This window comes from Dromiciops gliroides, chromosome 4, assembly GCF_019393635.1.
Source record: "Dromiciops gliroides isolate mDroGli1 chromosome 4, mDroGli1.pri, whole genome shotgun sequence".
Classification (NCBI taxonomy): domain Eukaryota; kingdom Metazoa; phylum Chordata; class Mammalia; order Microbiotheria; family Microbiotheriidae; genus Dromiciops; species Dromiciops gliroides.
Window position 1 is genome coordinate 163,370,452 of NC_057864.1, and position 20,219 is coordinate 163,390,670.

Below are 20,219 nucleotides of genomic sequence, written 5' to 3' on the forward strand. Positions count from 1 at the left end.
GGATCACTCTAGGACTTTGTGTATCTAAGTACATTGTGCTGAACATTACTGAGAAGTGTCAAAGTAAATGCTTATCTATAGATCATGAATAACACACCAGCTGGATTTATTTAGAATGTTTTCATAGATGTGTATGTAAGACATAGACACTTACTTAATGTGTTTGGTAGCTTAATTAGACAGGAATTTTCAAGTTTTTTGTCATTTTTCAAGTTTTATGCTTAAAAAAAAAAGCTGTACAATAGTCAAGTGGTATTTTTTTAAAACTTTATCCATACTAAATAGCAATGGAACACAATTTGTACTGGTTTGTAACCAATGATCCATGTTAAAAGATGGCTTGAAAAATGATTATTATGTCATGTATATTATTTACATCATGCAGAGAGCATTTTGAACCTTTATTATGCTAGATCCTAGAGTGGAGAGGACATTAGGTTCTCACAGGCTTTGCCAACAGAGTATAAGTTCTGGCAGGATCTATGAATCTGGAGAGATTTAAAGAATAGGCTCAAAGATGAACTGTATATCATTTGTCCGGGAATCAGGTATCTACTAAGTGACCTCTTATCTAGTCCACTGAAGTACTGTATCCTCAAAGTATTACATATGAAAGTGGTCATTACTTGATTGTGAGGTTCATAATAACATTTCTCTTTCCTTTATTTTGTATCCTGTCTGGGTCGGTGCAACATTTTCTATAGGAAAGTGGCCACACCTGGGCTGTTCACTTTCTACCATAGTCCATGATCATAGATCTGTTGTTTTTACAAAAACTTCTTATTTTTTTTTTTAAAACCTTCAAAAGATCTCTCACAAAATTAAGAAAAATTTCTACTTTGTGAAATATGGCATGGACTCTTGGGATTCCACAGAACAGTTTTTTTTAAAGCCCTCTTCTAAAAGTACAGCCTGGAATGTCATGTACTTGGAGGGTCACTTGCCAGAGCTCCTGGTTTTCACCCCTATTTCACCTGACAGTGACCTTTATGGGATTCAGAGTCTCTTGGCATGGAGGAGACTTGTCCTGATCTTTCTGGGGAAACTAGACAGCTTAGAAACTTGATTCTTGGCTAGGTTTTCTTATAAAAGTGGACTTACATATAAAAATAACTAAAGCTCAGTAGGTGCCCGTGTTTTGGTGATAGTTGTTTCAAGAAGCCATCAAGCTGGGGGCAGCTAGGTGGCGCAGTGGATAAAGCACCGGCCCTGGATTCAGGAGTTTCTGAGTTCAAATCCAGCCTCAGGGGCAGCTAGATGGCGCAGTGGATAGAGCACTGGCCCTGGATTCAGGAGTACCTGAGTTCCAATCCGGCCTCAGACACTTAACACTTACTAGCTGTGTGACCCTGGGCAAGTCACTTAACCCCAATTGCCCCCACAAAAAACAACAACAACAACAACAACAACAACAACAAATCCAGCCTCAGACACTTGACACTAGCTGTGTGACCCTGGGCAAGTCACTTAACCCCCATTGCCCCACAAAAAAAAAGAAGCCACCAAGCTATGGATGAGATATGCACCTTCCTGAGAAGGCCTACCACTGGATGGTTATTTCTTCAGCCTCCACGACTTGGCCTCCTTCTAAGCATTAAGAGGAGAACATGGCCCTAGTTGGCAAGTTTGGCTGCCTGTGGTGTTTCTCTTCCTGCTGTCTCTCATAAAAAAGCCTTTCTCCTGATTCCTTCACCCAGGTGCTCTTGAGGGTTGACTAGCATTCTCCCTCAGCTGGAGTAGCTTTCGCTTTTCCTGCTTTCCAGTCAGTCAACAAGCATTATGGAGTGCCCACAGGATCCGGTTCTGTTATGCACCATATGCTGAATGGCCTTTTCCCTTTGCTTTTTCTTTACATGTTCATTGCTTTGAATTCCCAGTTCAATATCCACTTAGTGCTTTTTCCCCCCGCCTAAGGCCCAGGTTAATTAGCTTCCTACCCCCACCCCCTAGGAAAAAAATTCCCAGATTCCTCCAGCAGTGTCTGCTCTTGGATTTGCAGTCAGTAACCATCTCCAATAACCATCAGGCTGTCAGCTTTGCAGCTCCCCTCCACCTCCCACCTCCCCCATCACTCACCAGAGGAAAAAGAGAGCCAGAGCAGGAGCTTGAAATATATCATGCAATAGTGTATCATGAATTTGTTGTGAATCACAGTGGTGAAGCAGGTTTATTTATTTCTGAGACTTTAAATCAATACAAAGTAGGTCTCTTAGTTCTGAAGCTGGGATGGAGTGTGAAAAAATGAGCCCATTGTACTCTTAAAACTTTGGGGAAAGGAGATGACAGCTATATAATTCCATTTACCAGGCACTAGGGGCTTTAATGTGAAGGTGACAGGGAGCTCTTTGTGCATTTAGAGCACCATATCTCCTAAATAAAAGATCTGTAGACTTGATAGTGGAGCATAGCTCTGAGTTTAATAATCTCCAAGCATTAGACCGAGCCAATATGTTCCCAAGTCAGAGAGGTCCCCCCCGAACACTCATAAATTAAAAGTGCAAGAACTGCACACGTTGGTAGATTAGAAATGCAAGGACTCCAATCTGTTTCGAGAAGGAAGACAAACCTGAGCAGAGACTGTGTGTTCAGGCTGCTGTGTGAATATGATAAAGACCGAAAAAGCCAGTCTGCTGAGAAACCCGACTCCTGGCTCTTCATCATTCTCGGGAGCATCTCCCGTGCAGGGCTCCAAATCTGACCGTGTCCCCTCTCGCTCAGATTGGCCATTATCACACGGTCTAATCAGCTAATGTACACAGTCAGAAGTGTTGAATTATGAAGGCAGAAGCTTTGAGAACTGCTTAGACGGAACCCACAGATGGCAGGCCCCAGCCATCCTTCCTGTTCCTTGTCCATGCTCTTACTTCAGTACTGTCTATGGTACCATCGGCATTGAAGCTCTTTACAACTGGGCATGTGCGGACAAAATGGCGATATTGGGGCTGGTGGGGTTAGAAAGACACCCCCAAGTTAACTGACAACATAGTTTTCACATAAGAGAAACTAAGACATATGAAACATTAAATGAGCCTGTTGAATATTCTGATTTTTTGTCTGTAAAGCATCTTTCTTCCAGCAAGTAGGCATATATGCTTTATCTCAGCACAGTGGCCTTTCACAAATGTGACTTCATATTGTGTGGAATCATTCATTTAAATCCAGCCCCAGTAAAATTCTAAAAAAGGGAAACTATGGCCGTGACTCTTTGGGGAAGACCAGCAGCAGTGGGATTAGCATCAGATACCAGAAAATGGAGCAGGTGCCCCAGATAGCTCTGACACAAGAGATTGCTCTAGTTTCCCTACTACATTTCAATCTGGGCACTCTTAAGTCCGACATAGAGCAAATGAGGTCTGGAAATTAGAGCCAGTTGTTTGGTTTTTTTCGTGGAGTATAGAGAAATATTCATTCAACAGGTATTTTTATTGGACATCTATTGTGTGCAAAATTCTACTAAGCACTGTGGGAGAGCAAAAGGTGCTCCCACCTTCAAAAAGCTTATTAGTTATATTGCTAGAGTGAAATAGGGAATTCTTCTTTCAATGAGTAAACAGTTCCAGGGGTTGAAGAAGTGAAGGTCATCATTCTTCCACAAGAAGCTGACTATTAACTCTAGCAAATATTCACGTGCCCATGCCCACCTTCCACTGAGTAGGAACGAGCATGTTACTGTCTGGTTATTAGGACTCTTTCCAAGTTGCATACCCAGATCCCTTCAGGAGAACCTATATAATATGACTCCAAGGCTGGGGATAATTTCCCCCCCTGAATTTCCTGATTTGGCTGTAGTTTGTTGTGAACGCTCTGATGTCTTCAGCTAAATGAACAGTTTAAATCCATCCCTATGATGAGTGATTTCTTCTGGCAGCCCTTATTCTCTCCAGAAGCCAAATCCTTTCTCATGCATTTGGCAGGAGGCAGCCATAAACTAACATGCTGTTTTCCCTTGTTCTTTACTTTAAAAACAAGTCCCTGCTCTCCACCCATTCCCCATTCATACTTGCTGTCCTCCTGTCATCTAAAGCCTCCTTCACTTTTTTCTCTGTACCTGGGCTGTCATTGAACAGAGGTTGGGGGATAGGGGTGGGGATGAGAAGTTTCCAAGGGCTTCTGGTTAGTGACCTGGTTGCTTGTCTGTTAAATGCTTTCTTTCTGTCTACCACTGGTGGTGCAACTTCTCTGCCAAATTGCCCCTTCATCATGTATGATTGGATCAGAAAATTGCTGCTCACCGAGAAATTTCTGACCCTAGGATGAATGGCCATGAGTCCAGCTGTGGCTCTCAAGTCATAAGCTGTCCTCACTTACTTCCAGCTGTATGTTATGAGTTCTTCCCCTCACCCCCAGAGACCTCTGCACCCTCACCCCACCAGGTACTGGATCATTGGCTCTCCAGTGGGGAGGTCTGTGACTTTGTGACAGTGTGTTAAGATACTGCATCTAGCACAGATCTCCCTCCCGGAACACACCCCAGGCCTGGGTGATGTTGCTGGCAAAGTGCCCGGTTTTGGTGCTCCCCTAAATGCTGAGTTCTATAAGCCCTTCTCTTGTCTCCCCAGAGATTTAGTTCTATTTCACCCTTGGACATATTCCTGGAGAAACATTTACACAGTATTCTGTGCAGTACCACTTAAAATTGTTAATTGGAGATTGAATTACTTGTCAGCTTTTAAAAATGTAGTCCTCTCAGGTCAGGGAGGAGGATGTTCGCAGCACTGAATGGATGAGCTATTATGTTGGGTTTTTTTCCCCCCTCTTCTCTTCTTGTCCTCCCTCACATTCCTCTCTCTTGTCCTCCCTTCTTTCTTCTCCTAGTCATATTCTGCTACTTCCCCCGCCCCACTGTTTACCTCTTTTTCTTCTTTTACCCCTTCTTTCTCTTTCTGCCTGCTCTTCCTTTGCCTTTTCCATCTTCCATTTGTTTCAAGTTCCTCAGGAAGTTGGTGGGTTCTGGTAACTTTAACCTGTGACTCATGGTTGGGATGCTCTGAGAGCAGTTGTCTAGAATGTTTATAACAATGTTCCTCATGGTAATGAGGTGATGACAAGGAGGGGAGAGGACAGAGGCCTGGAATTCTAAGTTATTTGTGGGCCCTCTTAATCCCAAATCTCTGTACATCAGAGAAGAGTTTGCACAAACATAGAAGCAAACATGGAATTTCAAGATTTCTTTTTTGTTCCATGCATGTTAATTTTATTACCCTGCTTACTGATACATACAGATATCTATAGATTTGTTTATGATGATGCTTGTGCACAAGACTATATTCTTCTCACCCTGCCAATCCTTTCATTGTGTTGCTTCTTTTAAAGAGAAAGATGATTACAAAATGAAGTGGCCTAAGTTGCATCTGTGCACCTTTGTAAATCTATCCTTGGCACCATGGTACCTGTGCTGACAGATACACTGACAAGTAAATGCTGCACTCACTCAGTATCACAGTGATTTCATTTGCACAGAACCTCACAACGCTCTGCCACTTCAGTCAGATGTCTGGATCGCTGGGGAAAGGAAGAACGTGTTTATCTTGATCTCCAAAAAGGGATTTAAAGGAGAGAGCAGGCGGTATATTAGGCTGTTTTCATTGCCTGTCAGCTGGGGTAAACCCGAGCTGTCTGCAGTGTCTCCAGATAAGTAGCAACAACAGCAGCTGCCTTTGCATGTATGGACGTCTGCATTAGTTTGCAAAAGGCTTCTTACAGTTGTGGAATCCTGGAATGTTCCATAGGTTCTTTGAAGGAACCACTTAACCCTTATTTGGTGATTCTCCTAACAGCTAGTGCTCTTTCTGTGCCCTTATCTCACAGGCCTGCTAATGACAATGGTTGAAATGCCTTTTCCAATTTAAATCTTATATTGAAGATAGAAGAGGAAGGGTCCCTCTTTCCTAAGCTATAGCCCCTCTTCATATGCCCCTAGGTTCAGGGGCTGATTCACAGTGGAATCAAAAAGGATTGTTTGTCTCCTGTTGATGAGTACCCAGATAAAGGACTAGTTTCCATTTTGCTAGTGAGTTCAGGTAGTGCTCTCTTTGCCATCAGTAGCCTCTGAGTATTATAACAAGGATGATAAACTCACACTTTATATGAGGCTTTATGATTTATAAAGGTATTCTTTCCAACAATCTTGTGAAATAGGTTATACAAATATCACCCCCATTTTACAGATGAGGAAACTGAGGTGAAGATGTCATGGCTTCATGACTGTACACTGTGTATTTTCCATTTATGTATCCTGCATTGCTCACAAACCTGAGCAGGTTGCCACTGATAATTATAATTCCACAGGAAGCAGAAAAAATGTTATTCGTTTGTTTGGTTTTGGTTTTTTTGGCGGGGCAATGAGGGTTAAGTGATTTGCCCAGATCACACAGCTACTTAAGTGTCAAGTGTCTGAGTTCAGATTTGAACTCATGTCCTCCTGAATCCAGGGCCGATGCTTTATCCACTGCACCACCTAACTGACCCCAAATGTTGTTATTCTTATAGAAAATAAAGCATTACAGGTTACTGGACATTAAAAGATTAGGACAGATGTGTAAATAGTTACGTTAGGAAATGAGTGACATTTATCCTCTTAATGAGGTGGTGTTGAAAAGGGTTATTTATGCTGAGTCTCTTCTTTGTAAGTTGACCAGGGAGTTCTAGCTCTGAATTGGGCTTTCTCTCTTTGTGATGCTGAGCAGAGCTCATAGGATTATCCTGGTGCTCTGAATTTGGAGTTGGGCCGATGGGATTGTGTCCCAGACCTGATCCTACCACCTTGGTTTGAGCCTTTGTCATGAGGTATTCTAAAATCACTAAAACCTCTTGAGTCAGCAGTAACCCCTATAAATCATGAGCTCCCTCCTTCTGGCGGGCGGCACTTAGATCGTGCAGTAATCTGAGATGGACTGCTCTCTGTGCCAACTTTGTCTTGGTCTTTCATTAATAGGGAGAACTGATGGTATATGGGGTGGCTCTTGGTTTATGCTTTTAAATTCTTGATCCTTTTACCTGCCATTATCTGTCTGGTGTAGACCTTCTCCCCATTCCCTAACTGCAAGGACCACATGAACACTATGTCAGTGTCATATGTCTATGACATATCTTGACAAATACTTTTACTGTCTCTCCATTACTGGGTCTCATTTACAGTAGAATCAAGATAATTTCCCATTTTGCCTAATACTGTCCCAGTCCCAAGTTGTTGTTCTTGCTGAACTGAGAGGCAAAAGAAATGTACACTGTCTTTTCCAGAGCTTTTTGCTGAAGCAACAGAAGCAGAGTCTTAACCCCAATGGAACATGTGCTTAGATACTAGGTTCTGGCTTCTTCAAAACTGGTCACAGGTGTTTGGAGTATGTGGAGAGTTGCAGAATATTTTCAGATCACCAAGGTGCCAAAAGCTTGTGGGAAGACTTTCATAGAAGGCATTCTTGACTAAGTGGACCCTAGTCTAATTATGTCCATGTATTCCTGTTGCCCATCATTGGTCGTCTGTTTTGAGGTCATGTAAAACTCTAAGCTGTTGTACATTAGCTGGAGTTTCAGACTGTTTATCTGGCAATAAGCATCTCTGAGAATTTTAAGAAGTGACCACAACTCTAGTCTTCCCATAAGAGGGAATGGGGACTGGGGCAGCTAGGTGGCGCAGTGGATAGAGCACCGGCCCTGGAGTCAGGAGGACTTGAGTTCAAATCTGGCCCCAGACACGATACTAGCTGTGTGACCCTGGGCAAGTCACTTAACCCCAACTGCCTCACCAAAAAAAAAAAAAAAGCGAATGGGGATGGCAGAACTGTAGTCTCCCTTTTTTCTTTTTCCGTTTTCATATTTTAACAATTAAAAATATTGCTGATCACATTTAATATCTTCCAAGAGAGGCATTTTATCCCAGAAGGACTAGTTGTGGGCCATCAGCTTTATTACATTCATAAAATCAGAGCCAGATCAGGACACAGCTTCTCTGATTGACGGGGTTGCTGCCGCCATTGGGCTCCACCTACTTCCCCCCCACCCCCATCAACTGACTACTTTGGTTTTTGGGGGGTTTGGGTTTTGGTATGTGTGTGTGTTTAAAGATATAAATGAAACAGGTATGTAATGCCCTCTGCCTGTTAGAAAGACTAAAGCCGTAAAAATAACAAACGGCGTGTATTTGCTAGAATGTCAAAGTTATGAGTTTATTTTGTAATGATGTGCTCCTGCCTTCATGAGGTAAACTGGCCGTGGCGGAGGTGTTATTAGTAATATGGACTCAGTGGAGCAGAAAGCCGAGTGACCGAGAGATCAGTGTATCAGTCAGCGAGAGGGCAAATGGAAAGAGACAGCAGGAGAATGAGGAAAGAGCTGTAGTGGCTGGGCCGAGATTAAAGAGAGAGCCAGGAGGAGAATGAGAGTCCAGTGGTCAGAGACATAAACATAGTAGTCCCTTTGAAGGGAGGGCTACCTCGTGTGTGTGTGCAGTGCAAGGTTCTGCAAAGGATCAGTGGTATTTCTAGAGCCTCTCTGTCTCTGTCTCTCCTCTCTCCGTCTCCCCCCCTTTCTTTCTCTTACACAATATTCCCTCACCCTTTATCAGATCTTAAATAGATCCAAGGCCACCCGGATCAGGCTAAGGTTTTATATTTTGGGTTATCGGCTTAAACTGGCCCTTGGAGGTGCACTGTGTTTGAATTTTGGTCAGGACCTGTGGTTTCATAGGTGTATGTTCTCAGTTGCAAGGGAAGCTTGTGAGATGCATAGCGGTGAAGAGCCAGGAGAGAATGCCTGAGGATGGCAGCCTTGGGGTACTGGTTTCTGGTCTTTCAGCATTTCCTCAGAGAAAACCAGTGAATTAATGGAACCAAGAGACAGAGGAGGACCCCCCCCCCCCCCGCCCACCCCTTTTCTTTTTTTTAAGAGGGAAAAGGAGTGGGGGAAGAAAAGGTAAAATACAGCAAGCTCTCTGCAACTGTTTAGAGCTCTCCAGGGCTCCCCCAGATGACTGGCAATTACTACACACTCAGCAGCTTGCAATAGTCAGTGATCAGGCTGCCTCACTTCCATCTGCCAGGTCAGAAAACCTCCCTCCCTGAAAGAAATTATTAACCAATCTTCAAGGAAAAAAGAAACCCTACAATTTCCAAGTCCAGGGAATTCCCCACCCCCTTCCCCCCCTTTTTTTCTTTAAAGGAAAGTTTGTGGTTTCCAATTGTAGATGCCCTTTGACCTCACAGGAGTTTATTTTCCTCAAAGGATACATTGGGAGTGGGGGTGGGGGTGGGGGTGGAGGTTGAAGCTCTTAATTCCCTTGGGTGTTGGGGAAAGAAGCAGGCTTGGACATAAATCACAGGCAATGCAGCACACAAAGAGAAAGAAGCATAGAATCTTTGGTTGGTATGTGAATTCATATGTGAGTTATTGAGTTGTATCTCGCTCCTGCCAGCCTTGAGGAGGAACTATTTTCTATCCTTAAAAATTTAATTCAGATGGTATTGTAATCTTCAAAAATAAAAAACTAAACTTATGAAACCAAGACCCTATAGGTTTTCTTCAACTGGGCTTTGTTGATGAACATTGGTGAAATGTAGGCTCTTTTCTGGTGGCTTGTTACCATTTGTGTGTGCATAGTGACCCTTACCTGACCTGGAAATGATGGTGCAACCTTGTTCCTCAACTTGCCAGTGTCACCCAGGTCTGCTATTTTAATCCAGGGCTACATTGTGCCACTTTGCAGGGAAGAGGGAGAGTTGACATTTCTATATGTGACATTGGAAATGATGGGGGAAATTTGTCCCACAAGACATATGGATGAATTCTTTGTTTTATATGGTGTCTTTGTGGTATGATAATCTAAGAAGTTAAAACTCTCCACTGAAGTAGGGGTCTTCTGTCATAGAATTCTTACTTTAGGGAATGGCTAGGGAAGAAATCACTGGGTCTAGAACACTAAAGCTGTGTGTTACTCCCTGATATCACCTTCTTGTTTGCCTAGGTGCTTGGGCGGGAAGTATATACATCTAATAACCAGCTCGGAGGCATCCAGATTATGCACAACAATGGAGTGACGCACAGTACCGTATGTGATGACTTTGAAGGGGTTCTTACAGTCCTCCACTGGCTGTCCTATATGCCCAAGGTGAGTATCCCTACTTTTGAAGTCAGATGCCATTGCCCATTATATATAGGATTCTTGACATTATAATTTTGTATCCACCCTCCCGCTGACTCTCCTTTTACTTAAAACCTTCATTTTCAGTATGGCTTTGGATTACATTGATTAGGCTTTCTGAAAATGCTTTCTTGCCCCATGAATTTTTATGGCACATATGGCCACAGACCCCAGCACATTAAGACTCTGGCCTTGAGCATAGTCACTTTCCTCACAGAACCTTTTCTCCCATTTGATTACTGAGAATTGCACAGTATTGCTTCCTAGAAATCAAAAACAGAGGGGCCACATTTTTTGCAGGACTCTCAATGAGACTTAGTATACATTTCCCTGGATTTGACAGGTGATTGGGATGTTATGAGATCACTCTTTGTTTGTTTTTGGTTTTTTTGTTTTGTTTTTTTGTGGGGTTTTTTTGCTGGGCAATGGGGGTTAAGTGACTTGCCCAGGGTCACACAGCTAGTATGTGTCAAGTGTCTGAGGTGGGATTTGAACTCAGGTATTCCTGAATCCAGAGCTGGTGCTTTATCCACTGCACCACCTAGCTGCCCCCGAGATCACTCTCAAGAATTGGAACTTATAATTCCACATGTGGCCTCCCCTCCATTTATCTCTGGTTTTTGCTGCTGAATTTAGATATAGGAAGCTTCTAACAGCTGTTGTGGTCTTCTGCCCTTCCCCCCCCTCTGCAATTTCCTTTTAGAATGTGCACAGTCCAGTTCCTCTCCTTAACTCCAAGGATCCCATTGATAGAATCATCGAATTTGTCCCTACCAAGGCCCCCTACGATCCCCGATGGATGCTGGCAGGACGTCCTCACCCAAGTACGTATACATTTGTTTTACCCTCTGAGACCTAGTCAGCATCTCCTTCATCTGTTCCACAAGCTGTCAGTATATGCCCATGTCCTTCTTTCTCTTGTATGGTCATTATGTGATATGCACACAGAGGCCTGTGGCAGAGGAAAGGAGGCTGCTAACTAGAGGTTATGACAGGAGAAGGCGGGACTTTGATATGAGCAGCCATACAAAAGTAACTAGGTTCATCAAAGAGAAAACCCAAGGCATGACAATCTAGAGCAAGAGGTAGCAAATGCCAACAGGAACAAATAAGATGTGACCTCAGAGTCAGTCACTGGCAGAGAGCAGTTGTCAGGCTCAGAAATGGGAGTCTCCTTCATAACTTTGCCCTTTCTTGCTCTTTGCTTTTAAGTAACACTTCACATACAAGAAGTTTAAACATCTTAACAAATATTGTCAGGCATAGAAATCATACCTAAATCCCTGAAAATAAATAGAAAGGAATTGTGATGTTGGGAAAGGACTTGGGGATTTTTAAACGGTACTATTAAACATTTGTCACCAGCTAGTATCATGTCCGCTTTATACAACACTTTGTTATCCTTTTAAACTGTTGATATTCCAGTACCATATTTCTTTTGGGTATTTTTTAGAACTTTAAATTCTGTGAACACAAGGGAATCCCAGAGATCATCTGGTTGTCCTACCACCTTCAGATAGATTTCAATTATTCTATTCTTGGAAAATTGAGGCTATCTCCAAGTAAGGCAGTCTTTGTTTAAATAGACATTGTTATTATTGGCAAGTCCTCCTTTCAAACCAAAGTTCTTGCTACACTCAGGCTTTTTGTTTTTTAGGAATTTGTGTCATTTTGAATTGTCAGGGGCAACTCTTTCAAAGGCATTTTAAATGTATAAGAAAGAATGAAAAGGAAAAGGTGCTAATGAAGTTTCACTGAATTTAAAGACAATTGAACATTTAAATTAGTTTAGAGAGAAAAGTCTTCATAGTGAGGTCAGAAGGTAAATTGCTGATTCTTTACTTTAGATGTGACATGAAGATGACCAGAGGTTGATTGACTTTTGTTTAAAATTTTACTTCCAATCTTCAAATACTTTTCTTCATTAATCTTAGTAAAACTAAAATAGTTTTACACAAAGCACAGAAAAATCATCATAGATTAGGAACTCTTATCAGCATTATTCTAGAGAACTAATGATGAAACATGTTACCCACTTCCTGATAGAGAGGTGTATTCAATGTAGAATGAGACATGTTTTATTGGACATGGTCAATACAGAAATGTTTTCTTTGACTATTCATATTTATAACAAGGGTTTTGTTTTTCTTTTACTCTCAGTTGGGAGGGGGGTGGGAGAGAGAGAATGGATGTTTACTGATTAAAAAAATAAAAATTTTTTAAAAATGCAACAAGTATAAGCTCAATAAGCAAAAATGGAAATTCTAAAAAAGAGAGAGAAAGAAAGAAAAAAAGAAATATCATCGTTAGGTAACTTCTCCCCCTGTTTTTGTCCTATGGACATGATAAGGGTCACGTGTCTAAGATTCCTCTCCAGTCTTAGGATAAATTGTATCTTTCTCCGGGTTTGAAATAGGCTTCTCTCCTCGAGATCACAATAGGCCCTGGTGACTATTCCCTTGAGAAAAGAAGGACCCAGTTGAGCTGAGCTGAGCTGAGCTGTAGCTGAACTGAACGCAGCCAATGCTTTTTGGGAGCTATGAAGCCAAATTGCCACAGCAATAGCTCACCGATGACAAAAGAAAAATCTATAAGGCAGAAGGTGTTTTTTTTTAAGGAGAATTATTACAGTTCTGAAATGACTTTTATATTTATTCCATTCTTGAATTAAGAAGGAAACATAAAACGATCTAATCAAGTAAGAGAATCAATTTTTAAAGATCCTGATGGACATTGGCAAATCATTGGCTTGGTTTGAGATGTTCAGAATTTGAATCTGTGCCTGTCTCTTCCTTAAGAAAGGTGGAATTGGGATGAGGGTGAGGAGGATGCCTTGAACATATAGGTCTCCTTCACGTGTGCTACAAAATAAGTGGCCATTAGCTCAGTCATTATTAATGAATTTCATGGAGTAAAATGAAATTTGCAATAAACTAAGTTTCTGTTTTTTGGATAATATTTTTTCATCACCTCCCCTGTAATTTATCCTGCTGTCTGTGTGCCGCTAACACTCGCTCCCAAATCAAGTGACTTCAGATTTTAATTTAGTGGAAGCGTTAAGGAAAGCAGATGATTCCCCATGATAAGTTAAAGCAGATATCTCATAGGTGAAAAGTTAAAGCCATTTATTAGAGGAGATAGTGCCATGATATTCTTCAAACTGACGCCCGACACGAGACCAGAATCTAAACGATCAGCTTTGGGCTCACGATAGAGAGATAATTTTGAAATGGATGATCACATTTTACACTGGGGCCATGGAGGTAAGGAATGTAGAACACAGTAATTACAAGTTTGGTCTTGATAAAACACTCTCCATCCTGTTTAAGTCAGCAGAGGTTAGCTTGCTCGGATCTCCACTTTTAATTGGTTTTGGGCTTGGGTTTTTAGGGGGCGGAGGGCCATGTTCAAATTAAAACAGTCACTGAGAAAACTGCGTGCTGAGGGAACAATCTTGGAAACAGTTATTTGCACAAGCTATATAGGGGCTTGGTCTAACGCAGAAACCTGTGGAATCAAAGTTTTCTCTTCTGACTGAGATGCTGAAGGTAAGATGTTTCACTAGTGAGGGGAATCCTCTGTTCTAGAAGGAATATTGCCATTAAATGTGCTCATGTTGGCTATTATATTTTCCCTGTCTGTCAGCAAGCAGGAAGTAGAAATGGCCTTTTTCTGTAGGTTGGATACACTTTGTTGGCTGTAAATAAAGTGAATAAATTCTTCCAGCAAGAAATTTGACCCTCTCCTTTTCTCCCCAAATTCACTGCCTTGTGTTCAGACATCATCTGATCATTTATGCTTATAAGTGACCATTTCCAGTTTTCTATTAAAAAAAGATCAGTGGACTTAAAAGAAAATTATAAGCTGGGGTTTAAAATAGAAATAGGCCTTTTGAAAAACATATTTAATGACTTGGCTGCCTTTTGACAAATGTTTGTGGTGTCTTGAAAAAAGCGAAGTTATTTATTTAAAAGCATGCAAACTCTCTCTGCTATCTGAACCCCATCGTTTAACAATAAATGATGCCTCTGCTGATAAATGACTCTCTTTATGCAGACTAGCAAATGAAATAGGAGATGATGTCTGAAGGCAGATGAACGTTCAGCAGCCTAATGCTCACATGTATTATAATTTATTTTTTCACATGAAACCTAAAAAGCAAACTCAAAATCCAATCTCTAAATTCTCGGGTTGGAATTTTTGGTGGATTTCTTTGACCTCTCTGATCATCTTGTCTTCTCCTTCCCATAGCCCAAAAAGGTCAGTGGCTGAGTGGATTCTTTGACTATGGCTCCTTCTCCGAGATCATGCAGCCTTGGGCACAGACAGTTGTGGTTGGTAGAGCTCGGTAAGCCTTCTTCTGCTTGACAAGTGTTTTTTTCATTATTATTATTATTATTATTATTATTATTATTACCAATCAAAAATCAGAACAGAAACCTTCCTGTACAGAAGCTTTTGCTGATACTATTTTTATCCAGGGCAGGGGTTCTTCACCTTTTTGTGTGTCCCGGATCCCTTGGTCAGGCTGGTGAAACCTATGATCCCCTTCCCAGAATTATGTTTTTAAAGAATTGAATGAAATGCTGACGTTCAGTTAGAGGTTAGAGAAAATAAAGATGCCGTTTTTTACCCTTCTGAGTTCATAGACACTCTCCATCCCAACCCTACCCATAGACCCCAGCTCTAAACTTTCTCATTCTAGCCTTACACCAGGTAGCCTAACTGAGCTGTGGTTCCTAGGGGATGTTTCTCATACAATTCAGATGAAGATTTTGCTTCTGGTATTGATCTTGGAAACTTAGGCTCCTCAAAGGGCCAAAAAGAAAGGGGACATGGAAGAAGGCAACAGGTGAATTAAATTCCTGTAGCTTTGTGGACCCTGGGAGAAGTCTCCTTAGCATGAAAATCTTTACAAAGTAACCTCATTATGTGGCTCCATAATCAGATTTGACTTGTAAAAAACGTATAACAAAAACTGAAGTGAGTGCAAGAAGCTGTAGGTTGGAGTGGGAAACGGAAGTTTCTATTAAATCTTAACATGCACTCTAAAGAGAGGTTTGCTCAACAGTCTGTCCTGCATGGAATGATCTGCAGTGCTCCCTGTAACTTGCACCTGCCAAGGCTGATCTTAATCTAGTTGGGCACTGCTGAGACACAGTGCCCTGGGGACCAGCATCTGGAGCTCACCTGCCTCTCAGGAGCAATCATTTTTCCTTATCTTTGCGGAAAGTGGCATCTGCTCAGGATGCTCCAACGTGTCACATTGTCTTGAGATTGAGATTCCAGCCTTGAAAATAATTCTAGGTTTTGTGGTTCTCTCAGCCCAGCAAGGCAGTGCCCCTCATGCTGGTAGCAACAAGGAGCTGTCACAAGGAGAATCAGATGGGGCCTTGTGTGTCGAGTTTGAAGGACTTGGGGCTGGTTACAGAGAATGTTGAAGCTCACAGTGACAAGGACTTCAGATTTCCTTAAAGTTTACTGCCTCATGATGGTGAACAGGTGTTTGTAGCCTAGTTAAATCATTTTAAAAATCTATTGAAAATCATTCCAAAGAGAGACACAGAAATAAAACCAGCCAGTCCTGCTTACCATCCTCCCAGGCCTGCCTCAAGAGCGCAGTGTGCAGATTTTGCCCATCACTGTGTCATTAGCTCCTTGTGAGCCCAAGAAAATGTAACTACTCTGCTATAGTCTTTCTGTTTGGAGAGAATCTATACAGTTGTTAGCCCCCAAGAACCTGTCAGTGGAAAGGGCTTTGAGATCTTCATACAGAAAGCAGATAATAAAGTTTCATCTGTTTTATTGTTTGAAGAAAACAACAACAGAATTTTCTCCTACAGAAAACCGAGAGAGAGAGAGCGAGCGAACGTTTAGCTCTTGTTGTGTGCACTCATGTTGTTTACGGCTATCCCTGGCCTGACACTTTTTTCTTTTCTTTATATTTGACAAGTTCTGGGCTTCATTGTGTTACACGCGCGCACACACACATACATACACACAAGTATATAAAAAAAACAAATGGAGCTTACTTCTTTCAAAAGCAATGGCATTTCAAAAAATAAATATAAATGTATTCTTCTGGGATTGTTACTGTAAGTGCTGCCAAAACTCATCTTTGGTATGTATGTTTGGAATATGTGTGCTATTGGCTGTAAATTGTCTTTTATTATTCCGTGGCACCTTGTCCAGGGACACACTATAAAACAAGATGTAGCATCTTCATGTGCTAGCCTGATAAAATTTATATGAAGTATAATGGAAAACAGAAGTTGTTCTGAGCTGTTTTCAAGTTCAATAAATAACTGTAATACTCGGATAAAGATGTTCTTTATTAGGTCACATGGGCCCTAATATATAAGTTATAAGTTACCGATTTAGGGTGGCTTTTGCAATTACAAGTTTCCAGTTGGATTGTTAATCATTGGGAATAGGAATATTTCCAAACCCTCCTGTGTACCTCCTGCTCATTGTCGAGGCTGTCTGGAGTGCTTTGCATCTGATTTGGTACAGGCAAGTGACAGTGGGGGGTATGTGGTCCCTACCTAGTCCCCAACAGGTCTTTTGGGATAACAGAAATCTATTTCTAGTAGCCATTGTAATGGCCAGAACCTCTCCTGACAAAGTTTGTAATGGGCAGTCTGTGGGGACTGAAAAACTAACACATTCCAGCCTCACCCCTAAGGAATGGGGCTATGAAAGCTAAAATTGCACCACATCTTGGGAAAGTCAGGTTCTTTTTCTATCATAGGATCATATCTCTCTCTCTGTCCCCCTACAGTGACATTCCTGGGTTTTCACTGGATAATCTTTGTGAGTAGGATCAAGTTGGAGAGGTGCAAAGAGGCTACAGGGACTTTGGAGTTTTGTCAAAGCATTTAAAATTAATCAGCCCATGTGAACCTGGAGATGTATCTCTTCCTCCCAAGATTCTCAGTCTTTGGCAATTACATCTGCCATTCATTCATTCCAAGTAGAAGAAGAAGTTAATGGTTTTTTAACTATTGCTTTCTCTTTTGCTACCTTCCCATACATATAATCTCATCTCTCCTGGGAATCCAAATTTATTCTGATTGAAAAAAATAGACTCTTAAGATGAAACTACAGAGGATTATAACTGTAGAACTAGATGAGACCTTAGAAATCATCTAGTCCATACCTCTTATGATGAACCTCGTTTGTCAATTGCTTCATCTCACCCAGAACTCTAGTGTTCTGTTCTGCTTTTCTCTGCCCAAAGAATAATTGGGCAGGCAGTGGTTCCCTGATGCTGTGGCTAACTTTGGGGTGATAGGGTGTTTTCAGAACCTCCATGACCTTTCTGTGTTCCCTCTAGTTTATTTCTCATGATGTCTGTTTGGCATTGAATCTAGGCCACACATGTAGTCCATAAAGAAAGCCAAATTTTCTCCTCCCTCTCTATTAGCATTATTTGTTTCTCTTCCGTACTGTCCTCTTCTTCTCCCCCTGCCCCCCCCCATTTTGATGTGGGATTGAAAAATAAATGACTAGTTGTAGAAGGGTAACATGCGTGGATTCCTCTGTGCCTCATCTGTTTTCAGGTTAGGCGGAATACCTGTAGGAGTTGTTGCCGTGGAAACCAGAACGGTGGAACTCAGTATCCCTGCTGATCCCGCTAACCTGGACTCTGAGGCCAAGGTAGGTCATTTCTGGGGCACACTGTGTATCTATAGAAGGACTGCTTAAAGCCACAGTCTTCTTCTATAGAGCCTACGACCATAATTGAGACTTTGCAGACTACTGGTTTTATTAGGGGATATGAATAATACTTTACCCGACTATCTCACAGAGTTATTGTGAGGAAGTCACTTTGGAAAAGCTATGGTCCTTGATTTTGTGGGATGTAGGATTCCAGATCTCTCTTTTTATTAGTAAACCCTGATTCACCTTAGAGAAACCCTGACCCTCAAACTGTGTTCTCAATAGTATTTCTCTCTCTGACTTTTCCCAACAGATAATTCAACAGGCAGGACAGGTTTGGTTTCCAGATTCTGCTTTTAAGACCTATCAAGCAATCAAGGACTTCAACCGGGAGGGACTTCCTCTTATGGTCTTTGCCAATTGGAGAGGCTTCTCTGGTGGAATGAAAGGTGATCTCCTTTCCTGATACACTGACTCTGGGTCAGAGGGGCTTCACATATTGGGGAAAACGACAGGAGGGACAGGGCAGAAAAATGTGTATTGAATTGCTCTATGTGAACTTTGAAGAGTGCTCACCAAGGACCTTGTGAGTACACCTGGTGCTGCTATAGCTTTGAGTTCAGCCTTCACAGTTGCATTTTAGTATACCTATACTTCACACTAAGGGAAAAGAATAAAAAGAATTTATTACACCCCCTTCTTCCCTGCTGAATAATGGTTAAAGAGAGATTCTGAAAATTTGAAAATTGATTAGAAGAATTGAAAGGATTCCATACTAAAGGATATTCTTTGTGGCAAATCGTGATGTTTCAATAACTATCTTACTGCCCGTCTGGACTTGGTGACTCTGGCATGTCCTACCATTGTCAAAAAGTCTGTCTCTCAGTGGAAAGGACATATCTCTCTTCTGTCCTTCTGTGGGAGTTAATTACTCTATAATTGGCCAGTTCATAGGACAGAGAGCATCCCACTAATTTAAGCCTTTTTATTAAATACTTAAAATGTTGCAGGTACTGTACTAAGTGCCGGCACGATGGTGCCTTTCTTAAAGAGAATACATTCTAATAGGAGAAGATGACTTAGAAGGGAATGGAGGCTTGAATGCTTGGATTTTTGGAGTCGTAGAGATGGTGAATTGATGTTTGTAGCAGTCAGTTTGTACGACCTTTCCAGAAGCAGTGGTTCAATTGGTCTGATGCCTGTACCCAGAGAGAGGGCTTGGGAAGGAGGACAGGCAGAGAGAGAGGATGGTTAGTACAGCAGCAGGCAGCTGACAAGGTGGCCTGGGTGGGTGGCTCAGTGGGATGCGAAACTGAACCATGGTTCTGGGGTCTGGGGCCTCCTAGACATACTGGTGAAATGGGCCCCAAGAAGGGCATGCCAGAGCAAAGTGGATTCCCTTCCCTAGCCATTTGGGGCATGGAATCTGGGGATCCAGGTCCTTCTAGAGAGTACTAGTCCAAGTAAGTGATGAAAAGCTGGGCAATGGCAACAGACGAGCAGCAGGATGTCCTAGATGGATGGCTAGATGGAATGTGATAGTGAAGATGACTATGTGGAGAAAATAGACAGCCCATCATCGACTAGGAGGAAACTATGACGTATACAAATGGTAGGGTGAGACCAGAGGCAGAGTGGAATAGATGGAGGCGTCCAAATGAAACACACTCGAAAGCCAGTTTTCAAAAACAAGGCCAAGCAGAAAGCAGAAGTGCCTGTACAGGTGAGGCAGAGGGCCTCAAGAATGCCCCAAGTCGGGGCAGCTAGGTGGCGCAGTGCATAGAGCACCGGCCCTGGATTCAGGAGGACCTGAGTTCGAATCCAGCATCAGACACTTAACCCCAGTTGCCTCACCCCAAAAAAAAAAGAATGCCCCAAGTCTGCCCCATTCCTTACCTGGGGAAGCCTGGTCTCTGGGATGGTTCGTTTATTCTCATCCTCCCCTCCCAAAGAAGGATACAGATCCTTTAATCCAAAACAAAAAAAGAAGAAATTGACAGGTATACTGGGATAAATCAAGGATGTTGCTTGAGCACCAGCTCACCGTTCTTTTTAACCATGATTCTGGAGCTTGTTGAGCATGGATTTTCACTTGATCAAGATATTGGATTATAGTACTGTGACAAGATTACTTAGACCTCTACTAGTACCTGGCACGTGTTAGGTGTTTACTATATCAGTTTGAATGGAATTCACCCTTTGGTGGGATTTTTAGAGTTGACTTCTTTTGACTTGCGATGATGCTTGTTCTGGTCAGTCTCAGGGATGCTGTTTAAGTGTTAGTAAACCTCAGTCCATTCTGGTGTGCTTCCTGTGTCTTCGCTTCATGCTTTGGCCAGCTCCCAGCTTGGATGGTCTGCTCTAGCACAGTTGGTATGATTTTTGAAACTTAGGTCTACAGTTGAGCAATCCTAATGTGAAT

At 42.0% G+C, this 20,219-nt stretch overlaps 1 protein-coding gene across 7 annotated transcripts in view; it reads left to right on the top strand.

Annotated features, from left to right (window-relative positions):
* Nucleotides 1-20,219, top strand: part of ACACA (acetyl-CoA carboxylase alpha) — a 262,916-nt gene that overhangs the window by 210,270 nt on the left and 32,427 nt on the right. For all 7 annotated transcript variants that reach the window (XM_044001690.1, XM_044001692.1, XM_044001691.1 and 4 more), the window contains 5 exons: nucleotides 9,959-10,102; nucleotides 10,839-10,959; nucleotides 14,387-14,483; nucleotides 17,698-17,794; nucleotides 18,111-18,246. In XM_044001690.1, coding sequence (XP_043857625.1) covers nucleotides 9,959-10,102; nucleotides 10,839-10,959; nucleotides 14,387-14,483; nucleotides 17,698-17,794; nucleotides 18,111-18,246 — 595 coding nt within the window. The remainder of the gene's footprint in view (nucleotides 1-9,958; nucleotides 10,103-10,838; nucleotides 10,960-14,386; nucleotides 14,484-17,697; nucleotides 17,795-18,110; nucleotides 18,247-20,219) is intronic.